Source organism: Quercus suber, unplaced genomic scaffold (assembly GCF_002906115.3).
Source record: "Quercus suber isolate HL8 unplaced genomic scaffold, Cork oak 2.0 scaffold_989, whole genome shotgun sequence".
Classification (NCBI taxonomy): Eukaryota; Viridiplantae; Streptophyta; class Magnoliopsida; order Fagales; family Fagaceae; genus Quercus; species Quercus suber.
In genome coordinates this window covers 25,884-40,481 of record NW_027070404.1, presented here as the reverse complement: position 1 = coordinate 40,481, position 14,598 = coordinate 25,884, and the positions used below count along the sequence as shown (strand labels likewise).

The 14,598-nt window shown below is 32.5% G+C and overlaps 1 protein-coding gene and 1 long non-coding RNA gene across 4 annotated transcripts in view; both read left to right on the top strand.

The window, feature by feature from the left end:
- The window catches only part of LOC112007997 (F-box/kelch-repeat protein At3g23880), a 6,904-nt gene extending 1,533 nt beyond the window's left edge, over positions 1-5,371 (top strand). Inside the window, exons 1-2 of one of the 3 annotated variants that reach the window (XM_065768710.1) lie at positions 105-1,348; positions 5,165-5,363. In XM_065768710.1, coding sequence (XP_065624782.1) covers positions 156-1,319 — 1,164 coding nt within the window. In that variant the 5' untranslated portion in view covers positions 105-155 and the 3' untranslated portion in view covers positions 1,320-1,348; positions 5,165-5,363. Of the gene's footprint in view, positions 1-104; positions 1,349-3,344; positions 4,655-5,164 lie in introns of those variants that run through there. The other 2 variants (XM_065768711.1, XM_024040459.2) reach the window with 2 other exon arrangements.
- Positions 5,372-6,956: 1,585 nt separating this feature from the next.
- LOC136065487 (uncharacterized) lies at positions 6,957-14,028 on the top strand. The gene is made up of 2 exons (XR_010627127.1): positions 6,957-8,523; positions 13,803-14,028. It is a non-coding gene; the product is annotated as an uncharacterized LOC136065487 (long non-coding RNA).
- The last annotated feature ends 570 nt before the right edge of the window (positions 14,029-14,598 follow it).

Sequence of the window (14,598 nt, the reverse complement as noted above, 5' to 3'; positions counted from 1 at the left end):
ATATATATATATATATATATTTTTTTTATACAAAGTAGAAAAAGTAATTTTTGTTAGTATAACTTGATTGTCTATCACAAGGCCCACGCAAGTGCTTTAAATAGAAAAATTCCCAATACGCCGAATTTGGTAAAGTCGAAAAAAAAAAATCCGGAATGTTGGACCTGGAGTATCTGCCATACGATGTGTTGCCGGATATCCTGCATGGACTGCCCGTGAAATCCCTAATCCGATTCAGGTGCGTTTCCAAATCATGGAACTCTCTAATCGCAAGTTCAGCCTTCATCAATTCCAACCTTACTCGATCACATTCCGATTCCAACAAATTAATTGTTAGGTATTTGGATGCCAAACCTCATGTAGAGCGCTACAAATTAATTCACGAAGACAATGACAATAATGATTCCTCATCTGAACAAATTCAAGACCTTAAGTTACCATTAAGGAGTCGTCTTCTTAGCCATTTTCAATTAGTCGGTTCCGCGAATGGATTGTTTTGTCTTTATGATGAAAACCATTTTATTCTTTGGAATCCTTGTATTAGAAAATATATTACCCTTCCCAACCCTTCCGTTACTGGCTTCTTTCCTTGTTATCTAGTGTTTGGGTTTGATTCAAAAACCAATGATTATAAGGTGGTGAAAATTGCCTATCAATGTGTAAATATTGGGTACGAAGGTGCCAAACCACCTCTGGTTGAGGTTTACTCAGTTAGCGAGGGATCTTGGAGAGTAACTAGTGCTGGTGACTCATATCCGCCTAGGATTACTATTAGAAATTGGCACCCACAAGGAGCTTATTTAAATGGAGCTGTTTATTTTGCGGCGATTGATTGGGGAGATGCGGGTTTTGTGGCGAGCGATTGGGGAGATGCGAGTTCAATAGTTTTGTCATTTGATTTGGGTGATGAGGTTTTCCGCGTGATATCCTTGCCAAATGGTAAATTTGGATTGGATATTCGTATTCTTACCTCAAAATTCAAAGGATTGCTTTCTCTAATATGTTATGAGAGTCGGCATATGGGCGAGCAATATAGTTGTTCTATTTGGGTGATGAAAGAGTACGGAATTGTGGATTCTTGGACTAAACAGTTCACTATTGAACTCAATATGCTACACTGGAAAGTGTTAGGTTTCTGGAAGAATGATCATGTATTAGTGCAGAAAATGCAATCAGATGGTTTGATGCTCTCTTTATATGACCCTGAGAGCCGACAAGTGAAGAATTTGGGGTTTTGTAAAAGCACATGTTGTTCTTATGCTGATAAATATGTGGAGAACCTTGTCTTACTTGACAAACCAAATGGTGTAGTTTCCTAGAGGAAAGTGAGCAAGAAGAGGAAGTGCAGGTAAAAAGGCTCAATTCAAGTATTCAACTCAAAATTTCAGCATTTACATTCCTCAGTTTTATCTTATTCTTGGTATATACTAGATATTTTTGCATTGCGATAAGTAAATATTAAGTTTCAAACCTCAATATATGGCTTTTGGATTTAATTTTTTCTTAAATGGATAAAAAGAGTAATCATAATTTTTTAAATTTTTTTTATAGGTAATGTAGCAAAATTTTATCAATTTAGAGTAAAAAGAAAAAAGAAAAAGAGACACAATGTACAAATATAACACAAGTCCACAAACTCCTTGAAAGACGAAAAAGATAGCCTATTCAAGGCAGCCATCCAATCATACAACAATCACAGCAAAAACAGTTTCAACTACAATGATGTATGTTCTGTCCCCTCAAAAGTATGCCTATTTCTTGCCAAATAGTCCACATTAAGCATGGAGGGATATCCCCCCAAATAATAGTGGAGTGATGATGGCCAAAATCCCCATTGTGGTGGAAGAAGATGCTCTAAAGAGTGTTCAAAATTGTTAAATATGATTTGTTGGCCAAGGCCAGAGTCCCTTCTTCTTTGTTCATGCTTGATAAATTGCCCCAATAATTGTGTTGAGTACATCACAACCCATAGGTGCTACAAAGGGTAGGACAGCTAAGACGGAAACTAGTCAAACACAAGTAAACAATTTTTTTTTTTTTTTTACCTTAAAAAAAATAAAAATCTATTGATATGATGGAGATGTAGTATATATCTTATAGATTATATTTTTTTTGTTTCCTTGAACCATGTTAGAGAACTGAAATGTTGGAGATGTAGTATATATCTTATAGATAATATTTTTATTTTTCCTTGAACTATGTTATCATATCTAGAGGCCGAGTTACAATCATAACAGGTAGAAGTATACAATCAAGAGTGGGGAAAATGGCCATAGCAGCTGCTGTGTATCATATCTGGAAGCCGAGGAACACTTGTAAATTTTCAAAAATTATGTTGACTGAAGAATAAATGGTTAAAAGAATTTTTTTTGGAAATAAAATGGAGAATAGGGGCCTTTGTGCCTAAACGGATCACAACAATTGACTGTAAGTATATGTCGAAGATTAGGTGTTAGACAATTTTTTTGTAGCATGGTTGTGACTGGTTTAGTGATGGTTGAGCTAGTAGTCATGTGCTTGTGCTAAAAAAAAACAAGAATAATTTGCAAATAGAAAGTGGGGCTGGTGAATCACGTATCCCCTGCTTGCTGCTTTCAAATTGTTGCAGCTTCTGTGCTAGCTAGATGCTGTTTGCTGCTAGTAGGTTATTTGACTAATCCTCTAGGTGGAGTGTAATATATTTGCTGGAGAGTTTGTATGCACTCCTTTCTTGCTGTAATTTTCTAGTTTGGGGGAGGTAGTTCTATTTAGTTTTCAAAATGGGATTTGCAATTGGTTTTGCTTCTAGTTTGGTGTTTTGGACTTCACTGTAGATCTTTCTTTTGTTTTTTTTAATATATATATATATATGTACGTATTATCATTGTTCTTTGGCTATGTTTGTTTCATGGATAATCAGGGGAAAGAAACGAATTTCAGGATTATTTTCTAGTATGGTTGATAATTCAAGGAAATTTGCCTTTACTGTTTATTGATTATTGATTATTGACTTGATTTTGGTGCTTTATATATCTTTATTTGTTGATTATCTTTATTATTACTACGTAATATTTTTTTTTTTAAAAAAGACTGCAAATGCAAAAATTGGAATTCATAGTTGGTTGGATTCTTTGTACCGCAGAATTGACAGTCCTTGGACAGCATTTGGTTAATAGTTCATTGTAGTTTAGTTTATATGGTTTGTAATTTGACACAATTGTGTGTCTATTATTATTGTATTGGTAATGTGATTGTTATTAGTAGGTGATTTTAGAGTATGGTTGCTAATAGGAGAAAATTTATTTTAGCTAATGATTTTATAAATTGAAGATTAATATTTTTTGTGATTGTCATTTGTGTTGCAGATAACAACAATACATAGGACTTTAGGATGCAGTCACGCAATGTGGCAGTAGTTTTTTCTTTTTGCCTAGAATTTTTTTTTTGGGGCCTTTGGCTCTTTGTCAAGCCTTCTTTGTTTGGAAATGATCATTTTAAATTTTAGACAAAAACGTAAAGTACACTTTCTATTTAGAGTAATTTTAATTTTTTTTTTAATTATAAACTACTAATATATTTTATTAGAAGACAAGATTACTTTGTGTTCAAGATGATAAACAAAGAACCCAAAAGAATTGCACATGAATGAAGCGATTCTATAAAATCTAAATGGAAATGCAACTAGTAAGACCCCACACGAGACCAATTAAACTTAGTTGAAATCATCAATGATTCCAACTTAACATTAGATTTTTTTTTTTTTTAATGTATTGTAAAAAATATAATTATTTCTAATGATAGCGATATAAGACAAAACGAGTAAAAATTCCAAATATTTGAGGGATGTTTTTTGAACTTATTCCTCTAATCTACCTTCCCTTGTAATAGCCATTGGATCTCAAAAGGCTCTAAAGACTACCTTCTATAAAACATATTAAATGGATCAACAAATGGTCTATAGTCTCACCATTTATGTAGGTGGATGCATTCAACACCTCCCATACAACTTTCCAAATGAAAAATGAGCCTTTCTTCGGGGCTTTAACACACTAAAGACTTTTTTATTTTACCCCAAATAATCTCATACTAAGAACGAACATCAAAATGATCACTCCCCTTGAATTTTCATTTCATTCTATTGGTCGCTAGCCCCTTGGGGATATTTGACTACAGAAAATCTAAAAGAAAATTCATTGACACCAATTTTTAAACATGAAAACCTTTAATAAATCTCACATTCCAACTCCATTGCACCCCATCTAATCAACCATCCACGATTGAATTAATTGAAACATCCTTATTCATTGAATAGGCATATAAAGTAGGTTACTTGACTAATCCTCTAGGTGGAATGTAGTAGGTTTTCTTGGTATAATTTGCTAGTTTGGGGGAGGTGGTTCTGTTTAGTTTTCAAAATGGGGTTTCCAGTTTGTTTGCTTTTGGTTTGCTGTTTTGGACTTCACTGTAGATCTTTCTTTGGTTTTTTTAATACATACACACACACACACACACACACACACACACACACATATATATATATATTATCATTGTACTTTGGCTATGTTCGTGTCATGGATAATCAGGGGAAAGAAATGAATTTCAGGATTATTTTTTAGTATATTATCATTGTACTTTGGCTATGTTTGTTTCATGGATAATTAGGGGAAAGAAATGAATTTCAGGATTAATTTTTAGTATGGTTGATAATACAAGGATATTTTCCTATACTTTTTGTTGATTATGATTTTGATGTTTTATATGTCTTTATTTGTTGATTATCTTTAATATTACTACCAAATTAAAAATTAAAAAACAAAGACTGCAAATACAAATATTTAAAAAGGGGAATTGATTGCCCCTTCAAAAAAACAAAAGGGGGAATTGATTGGAATTCATTAGTTGGTTGGATTCTTTGTACCGTAGAATTGACGGTCCTTGTATAGCACTTGGTTAATAGTTGTTATAGTTTAGTTTATTACAATATTGGCAATGCGGCTATGGTTTTGAAGTGTTTATGAGATATGTTTTGTAATGTGACAATTCTTGTCTATTATTGTTGTATTGATAATGTGATTGTTGTTAGTAGGTGATTTTAGAGTATGCTTGGTAATTGGAGAAATTTTTTTTGCTAAGGATTTTATATATTGAAGATTAAAATTTTTTATGATTGTCATTTTTGTTGCAGATAACAACAATACATAGGAGGACTGAAGGATGCATTCGCGTAATGTGGCAACAGTTTTTCTTTTTGTCTAGATTTGTTTTTTGCCCTATGGATCTTTGTCAATCCTTCTTTGTTTGGAAAGGATCATTTTAAATTTTAGACAAAAATGTAAAGTACAATTAAGTCTAGACTAGTTTTAATTTTTTTTTTTTTTTTTTATAAACAAAGATATTTTATTAGAAGACAATATTTCTTCGTGTTCAAGATGATAAACACAATTGCCCAAAAGAATTGCACATGAATGAAGCGATCCTATAAAATCTAAATGGAAATGCAACTATTAAGACGACGCACATGAGACCAATTAAACTTAGTTCAAATCATCAATGATTCCAACTTAAGATCAGAATTTATTTTTATTTTTTATTTTTATGTATAGTAATAACTAATAAATATAACTATTTCTAATGATAGCCACATAAGATATAACGAGACAAAATTCTAAAAATTTTAGGGTGTTTTTCGAATTAATCCCTTCAATCTGTGTACCTTCCTGGTAACAGCCATCGGATCCCAAAAGACACTAAAGACTGCCCTCCTCTATAAAACATAGGAAATGGATCAACAAATAGTCCATAGTCTCACCACTTATACAGGTGCATACAACACCTCCCATACTACTTTCCAAATAAAAGATGAGGCCCTCCTTGGGCCTTAATGCACTAAAGACTCTTCTATCTTACTTTAAAAGCTAAAATGCAAAACTGAACATTTAAGTTTCTTCAGATTTTATTTCAGTCCTCTAATTTTGCTTTTGTTCATTTCAGTCCTCTAAGTTTTAGATTTATTCAATTAAGTATTTTCCATCAACTTTTGCTAAAAATTAAAAAAAAATGGAAAAAAAAAATTTCAACAACTAATTGAATTTTTTTAATTTAAAAAATTGAAAAATTAACCACAAAATATAGTAAAAGTTGATAGAAAAGCCCTAATTGAATAAACTTGAAAGTTAGAAGATTGAAATAAACAAAAACAAAGTTAGAGGACTAAAATGAAATCTGAAGAAATTTAGAAAGTCAGTTTTGCATTTTAGCCTACTTTAAACAACCTCATACTAAGAACGAACATCAAAACGACCCCCCCTGAATTTTCATCTCATCCTATCGATTGCTAACCTCTTAAGGATATTTGAGTGGAGAAGATCTAAAAAAAATTCATTGACTCCAATTTCTAGACATGAAATCCTTTTAATAAATCTCACATTCCAACTCCATTTCACCCCATCTAATCGACTATTTATAATTGAATTAATTGAAACATCCTTGTCCACTGAATATGCATTTAAATCAGGCTGCAACTCTTTTATAGAATGATTCTTGCGCTAATTATCATGTGGAAACCTTACTTGAGTGAATAAAGTTATCCCAACCTACCATAATCCTCCATCATAGATTACACCCATGCCTCCCTTTAACTGATTCTGAAATCTATCCTCCCCATTGACATTTGAAGTTTACAATTCTAGACATTAATCCTAACATTTGAAATCAATTTTAATGTCCATATTTTGGAATTTTTTTTGCATTCAACATTATTTTTGAAATATTTTAATTAGTTGTCATGTTTGCAAAACTATATAGCAAACTAGCATCTCGAGACTCTAAAACTCGAGTTCAAAGGTTGAATTCGAGTGTTTAAAACTCAAGTTGCATGTGATGGTAGTCTGATGTGGAAAAAAATCCACATGGAATTGAGTATTTAAAACTTGAGTTCCCCATTCTCCACATTCCACGAATAGACCTCTTCTTCTTCTTTCTTCCAAATTTGATTCTTCTTCTTCCTGCTCAATCTGGTCCTCTGTTCTTCTTCCTTTTCACTTCTTCTTCTTCTTCTTCTTCCTTCCTAATTTGGTCCATAGTTCTGGATCTGATTTGGTCCTTTGTTGTTCTTCTTTTGTCTTCTAGATCTTCATTTATAGAAATCGAGTCCTATCGACTTGGGTTTACTTTTTACAAACTTTAGTCTATAAGACTCGAGATCTATATGGCAAAAAAACCTCCAGATCAACAAGTGAAACTTGAGATGCGGCATGCCACGAGTCCACAACAAGTGCCTCAAATTGAAGATTTTCCCAACAGTCTGAAATTGGTAAAGCCGAAAAAAAAAGAAAGAAAGAAAGAAAGAAAGATAAGGAATGTTGGAGTATCTGCCTTTCGAAGTGTTGCTGGAGATCCTCCATAAACTACCCGTGAAATCCCTAATTCAATTCAGGTGCGTTTCCAAATCATACAACTCTCTAATTACAAGTCCTGCCTTCATCAAATCCAGTTTCACTCGATCGCGCTCTGATTCCAACAAATTAATTGTTAGGTATTTGGATTTCAAATACTATGTAGAGCGCTACAGATTAATTTACGAAGACAATGACAATAATGACTCCTCCTCATCCGAACAAATTCAAGATCTTAAGTTCCCATTGAGGAGTCATTTTAGTAGCTATTTTCAATTTGTAGGTTCCGTGAATGGATTGTTTTTTCTTTATGAAGGAGACCGCTTTGTTCTTTGGAATCCTTGTATTAGGAAATTTATTACCCTTCCCAAGAATCCCAACCCTTCTTTTTGAAATCCTTGTTATCTAGCAATTGGGTTTGATTTGAGGACCGATGATTATAATGTGGTGAGAATTGCCTATCTAAGTGTAAATGTTAGGTACGAAAGTGCCCAACCACCTCTGGTTGAGGTTTACTCTGTTAGCGAGGGATCTTGGAGAGTAACTAGTGGTGGTTACTCATATCCGCCAAGAATTACTATTAGTAATTGGCACCCACAAGCAGCTTATTTAAATGGAGCTGTTTATTTTGTGGCGAATGATTGGGGTGATGCCCAGAGTTCAATAGTTTTGTCATTTGATTTGGGTGATGAGGTTTTCCGCTTGATATCCTTGCCAAATGGTAAATTTGGATTGGATGCTGATATTTATACCTCAGTATTCAATGGATTGCTTTCTCTAATATGTTATGGGTATCAGCATCTGAGCAGCGTCAAGAGTTGTTCTGTTTGGGTTATGAAAGAGTATGGTGTTGTGGATTCTTGGACTAAACAGTTCACTATTGACCTCAATATGCTACATTGGAAAGTGTTAGGTTTCTTGAAGAATGATCATGTATTAGTGCAGAAAATACAATCACATGGTTTGATGCCCATGTCAAATGGTTCGATGCTCTTGTCGTATGACCCTGAGAGCCAACAAGTGAAGAATTTGGGGTTTTATAGAAGTTGTTGTTATCTTATGCTGATAATTGTGTGAGGAATCTTACCTTACTTGACAAACCAAATGATGTAGTTTCCAAGAGGAAAGTGAGCAAGAAGAGGAAGTGCAGGTAAAAAGGCTCGATTCAAGCATTCAACTAAAAATTTCAGCATTTACATTCCTCAGTTCTATCTTATTCTTGGTATATACTAGATATTTTTGTGTTGCTATAAGTAAATATTAAGTTTCAAACCTCAATATATGGGTTTTGGATTTAATTTTTTTTGAATGGATATAAAGACTAAAGAGTAGTCATAATTTTATTAAATATTTTTATAGGTAATGTAGCAAAATTTTATCAATTTAGAGGGGGAAAAAAAAGATCCAATGTACACAGGTAGTATAAGAGAGAGAGTCTTAGAGTCTAACAAAAATAACACCGAGTCCACAAACTCCTTGAGAGAGAAAAAAGACAGCCTGTTCAACGCAGCCATCCAATCATACAACAATCACAGCAAAAAAAGTTTCAACCACAATGATGTACATTCTGTCCCCTCAAAAGTATGCCTATTTCTTGTCAAATAGTCCACATTAAACATGGAAGGATATCCCCCCAAATAATATTGGACTGATGATGGCAAAAATCCCCATTGTGGTAGAAGAAGATGCTCTGAAGAGTGTTCAAAATTGTTAAATATGATTTTGTGGTTTTGGTTGATGACGGGATGAGTCATTCGCAAGCATGAAATGGTAAATCTAAATGAAGACTTATGTTATTATCTTTTCTATATGCTGAAAGTGTCACATCCAATCCATATTCTGAATGAAAATTTGTTTCACTTTCCATTTCATTAGGCATGCTTAGATTTTTCTGCTATGATCAGCCATTGCCTTCTGATACTGTGTTGTGTGCCTGACATATTGTTTTGCATCAGTGTAAAGTCAATAGAGTATAGGATTAGGCCAAACATAAGTTGCTTTAACCATTTAACTGTAGCTAGAGTCATGTTTTGTTAGGGGTTTTTATTGATTAAATGTGTTATGTTGTATTGAGTTTGGGAGTTGCATCGATCTAAAGCGACACTAGTGACAACCTTAGGGTTTGTTTTAAAAATGTAAAAAAATAATGAGCAAAAGCCACTTTGGTCATTAAATTTTGCCTCATTTTTCCTATTTAGCTAGGGTTTCTAAAGTAGTAATGGAATCCTTAAATTTTTAGGATGATATAATTTGGTCTACATGCTAGTCTGGACACTGACATTTCATGTGATTGGGCACGTTTATGATATAAATAAATAAAAAATAAATAAATAAAAAAAGGTTCTAAATGGTTTAGAAATTGTACACTAGTAATCTAGGTGGATTACAAGTGCCATGTGACTACCAAGAAGGCTTAGTAGACTGCAATCTATTGATTCACTTTGGTTGTTAGTTTATGTGGAAAGATTATTGACATTAATGGGGCAAGGAGGGTAAATTGGACCTTGTATTACTTCTCCAGTAAATTTTTTTGCTTTTCTACGGAAAATTGATTAGGGTTTTGCAGAGAGGACTTTGGAATTGAATTATGAGTATAGAATAGGATTGTAATTGGGACCTTTTTTTTTCTATAGAAGTTTTATTTTACTGATCAAACAAATATACGATAGAATTATTTGATTATTAAATGGCCCAGTTTGCTGTAGGGAGAAAATTAGATCTATGTTTATTGTATATTATATAGAAATTAGAAAGAAGATGATGTAAGTATAAGCAATCACAACTTAGGTTTCTTTAGGCAATTGGACTTAATAAAAGAAGGTAATCACACCCTCAAAAAGAACCAAAGCTATTGGATTCTTTCATTCAACTTCTAGAGGAATTGGAATTCTGGGCCAAAAAGGAAAGCAATTTAATAAATTTTTTTTAATAAAAAAAATGCTGGAAACTACTTAACTATTAGAATTATGGCTCAATAATTAAATTCACTATTTCCTAATAGTTTAAGTTTTTGAGAGAGTTGAAAATCTTTTTTTTGATAAGAGAGTTGAAATCCCTTTTTGGGGGGTGGTTCAGAATTTCCCCCCATCTTTTTTCTTTGGAAGCAACCAATTTCTTCCTTTATGTTTCGTAAATGTGCAAATACCCCAATTCTGTTATTACCTTAGTTAATTCTAATAGAATCTAGAATATTCTATTGTGAAAGTTCTAAACTTAACCCAACCCAAATAACCTAACCCCGGATAACTTAAACCGGGTAAACTTAACCCTCTAACTAACCTAGGGTAAATAGAACTTAACCCAATTCTCCTCAGCCTTAGTCACGCCTAAACTGATTTTTTTAGATTTTGTGGTTTTGGTTGATGACGGGATGAGTCATTCGCAATCATGAAATGGTAAATCTAAATGAAGACTTATGTTATTATCTTTTTCTATATGCTGAAAGTGTCACATCCAATCCATATTCTGTATGAAAATTTGTTTCACTTTCCATTTCATTAGGCATGCTTAGATTTTTCTGCTATGATCAGCCATTGCCTTCTGATACTGTGTTGTGTGCCTGACATATTGTTTTGCATCAGTGTAAAGTCAATAGAGTATAGGATTAGGCCAAACATAAGTTGCTTTAACCATTTAACTGTAGCTAGAGTCGTGTTTTGTTAGGGGTTTTTATTGATTAAATGTGTTATGTTGTATTGAGTTTGGGAGTTGCATCGATCTAACGCGACACTAGTGACAACCTTAGGGTTTGTTTTAAAAATGTAAAAAAAAAAAAAAAAAGAGCAAAAGCCACTTTTGGTCATTAAATTTTGCCTCATTTTTCCTATTTAGCAAGGGTTTCTAAAGTTGGAATCCTTAAATTTTTAGGATGATATAATTTGGTCTACATGCTAGTCTGGACACTGACATTTCATGTGATTGGGCATGTTTATGACAAAAAAAAAAAAAAAAAAAGGTTCTAAATGGTTTAGAAATTGTACACTGGTAATCTAGGTGGATTACAAGTGCCATGTGACTACCAAGAAGGCTTAGTAGACTGCAGTCTATTGATTCACTTTGGTTGTTAGTTGATGTGGAAAGATTATTGACATTAATGGGGCAAGGAGGGTAAATTGGACCTTGTATTACTTCTCCAGTAATTTTTTTTTCTTTTCTATGGAAAATTGATTAGGGTTTTGCAGAGAGGACTTTGGAATTGAATTATGAGTATAGAATAGGATTGTAATTGGGACCTTTTTTTTCTATAGAAGTTTTATTTTACTGATCAAACAAATATACGATAGTATTATTTGATTATTAAATGGCCCAGTTTGCTGTAGGGAGAAAATTAGATCTATGTTTAATTGTTTATTGTATATTATATAGAAATTAGAAAGAAGATGATGTAAGTGTAAGCAATCACAACTTAGGTTTCTTTAGGCAATTGGACTTAATAAAAGAAGGTAATCACACCCTCAAAAAGAACCAAAGCTATTGGATTCTTTCATTCAACTTCTAGAGGAATTGGAATTCTGGGCCAAAAAGGAAAGCAATTTAATAAATTTTTTTTAATAAAAAAAATGCTGGAAACTACTTAACTATTAGAATTATGGCTCAATAATTAAATTCACTATTTCCTAACAGTTTAAGTTTTTGAGAGAGTTGAAAATCTTTTTTTTGATAAGAGAGTTGAAATCTTTTTTTGGGGGGTGGTTCAGAATTTCCCCCCATCTTTTTTCTTTGGAAGCAACCAATTTCTTCCTTTATGTTTCGTAAATGTGCAAATACCCCAATTCTGTTATTACCTTAGTTAATTCTAATAGAATCTAGAATATTCTATTGTGAAAGTTCTAAACTTAACCCAACCCAAATAACCTAACCCCGGATAACTTAAACCGGGTAAACTTAACCCTCTAACTAACCTAGGGTAAATAGAACTTAACCCAATTCTCCTCAGCCTTAGTCACGCCTAAACTGATTTTTTTCAAGCAGTTAGTTGGATGCCACATCTGCCCTCTGCCCTACTTCTTTGTTCTTGCTTAACATGCTTGATAAATTGCCCCAATAATTGTGTTGAGTACATCACAACCCGTAGGTGCTACTAAGGGTAGGACAGCTAACACACAAACTAGTCAAACACAAGTAAACAATTGTTTTTTTTTTTTTTTTACCTTATAAAAAATAAAAATTTATTGATATGATGGAGATGTAGTATATACCTTATAGATTATATTTTTTTGCTTCCTTGAAACATGTTAGAGAACTAAAATGATGGAGATGTAGTATATATCTTATAGATAATATTTTTATTTTTCCTTGAACTATGTTATCATATCTGGAGGCCGAGGAACACTTATAAATTTTCCAAAAATTATGTTGACTGAAGAACAAATGGTTAAAAGAATTTTTTTTTTTTGGAAATAATATGGAGAATGGCCTTTGTGCCTAAAAGGGTTACAACAATTGACAGAAGTATGTGTGAAAGATTAGGTGTTAGACAATTTTTTTGTGGCATGGTTGTGACTGGTTTGGTGATGGTTGAGCTAGTAGTCATGTGCTAGTTGTAAAAAAAAAAAAAAAACAAGAAGATTTTGCAAATAGGAAGTGGAGCTGGTGAATCACTTGTCCCTTGCTTGCTGCCTTCAAAGTGTTGTGGCTTTTGTGCTAGTTTGCTGTTCTGGTCTTGTGTCTAGATGCTGTTTGCTGCTAGTAGGTTACTTGACCAATCCTCTAGGTGGAATGTAGTAGGTTTTCTTGGTATAATTTGCTAGTTTGGGGGAGGTGGTTCTGTTTAGTTTTCAAAATGGGGTTTGCAGTTTGTTTGCTTCTGGTTTGCTGTTTTGGACTTCACTGTAGATCTTTCTTTTGTTTTTTTAATACACACACACACACATATATATATATATATATATTTATGTATTATCATTGTACTTTGGCTATGTTTGTTTCATGGATAATCAGGGGAAAGAAATGAATTTCAGGATTATTTTTTAGTATGGTTGATAATACAAGGAAATTTTCCTATACTGTTTGTTGATTATGATTTTGATGTTTTATATGTCTTTATTTGTTGATTATCTTTACTATTACTACCAAATAAAAAATTAAAAAACAAAGACTGCAAATACAAATATTTAAAAAGGGGAATTGATTGGAATTCATTAGTTGGTTGGATTCTTTGTACCGTAGAATTGACAGTCCTTGGATGGCACTTGGTTAATAGTCGTTATAGTTTAGTTACATACAATATTGGCAATGCGGCTATGGTTTTGAAGTGTTTATGAGATACGTTTTGTAATGTGACAATTCTTGTCTATTATTGTTGTATTGATAATGTGATTGTTGTTAGTAGGTGATTTTACAGTATGGTTGGTAATAGGTGAAATTTTTTTTGCTAAGGATTTTATAAATTGAAATTAATATTTTTTATGATTGTCATTTGTGTTGCAGATAACAACAATACATAGGAGGACTGAAGGATGCATTCGCGTAATGTGGCAACAGTTTTTCTTTTTGTCTAGATTTGTTTTTTGCCCTATGGATCTTTGTCAAGCCTTCTTTGTTTGGAAAGGATCATTTTAAATTTTAGACAAAAATGTAAAGTACACTTAAGTCCAGAATACTTTTAATTTTTTTTTTTAATTTTTATAAACAAAGATATTTTATTAGAAGACAAGATTAATTCGTGTTCAAGATGATAAACACAATTACCCAAAAGAATTGCACATGAATGAAGCGATTCTATGAAATCTAAATGGAAATGCAACTAGTAAGACGTGGCACATGAGACCAATTAAACTTAGTTCAAATCATCAATGATTCCAACTTAAGATCATAATTTTTTTTTTTTTATATGTATGGTAATAAATATAACTATTTCTAATGATAGCCACATAAGATATAACGAGACAAAATTCTAAAAGTTTCAGGGGTGTTTCTGATATGATTAGTGCCCTTAAATTCTATTATATGATGCTATGTATGACATTATATATGACTTAATGTTGTGATTAATAAAGTTATTTTATTATTATCTAAAATAATGGTAACATAAATATTTGGACATTATCATATAGTCCACAAGATGTATAGTATGTGATTTATGTGATTTAGTCACAGAAAATATAAATCACAAGTTCTTTGTAAACTTAGAATTTTAATTTGTAGTCGGAGATGAAATTGGGTATTTAATTTGCAAATACTATAACATATCAACTAAGATGGTTTGTCTTGATCATGGAAGTGA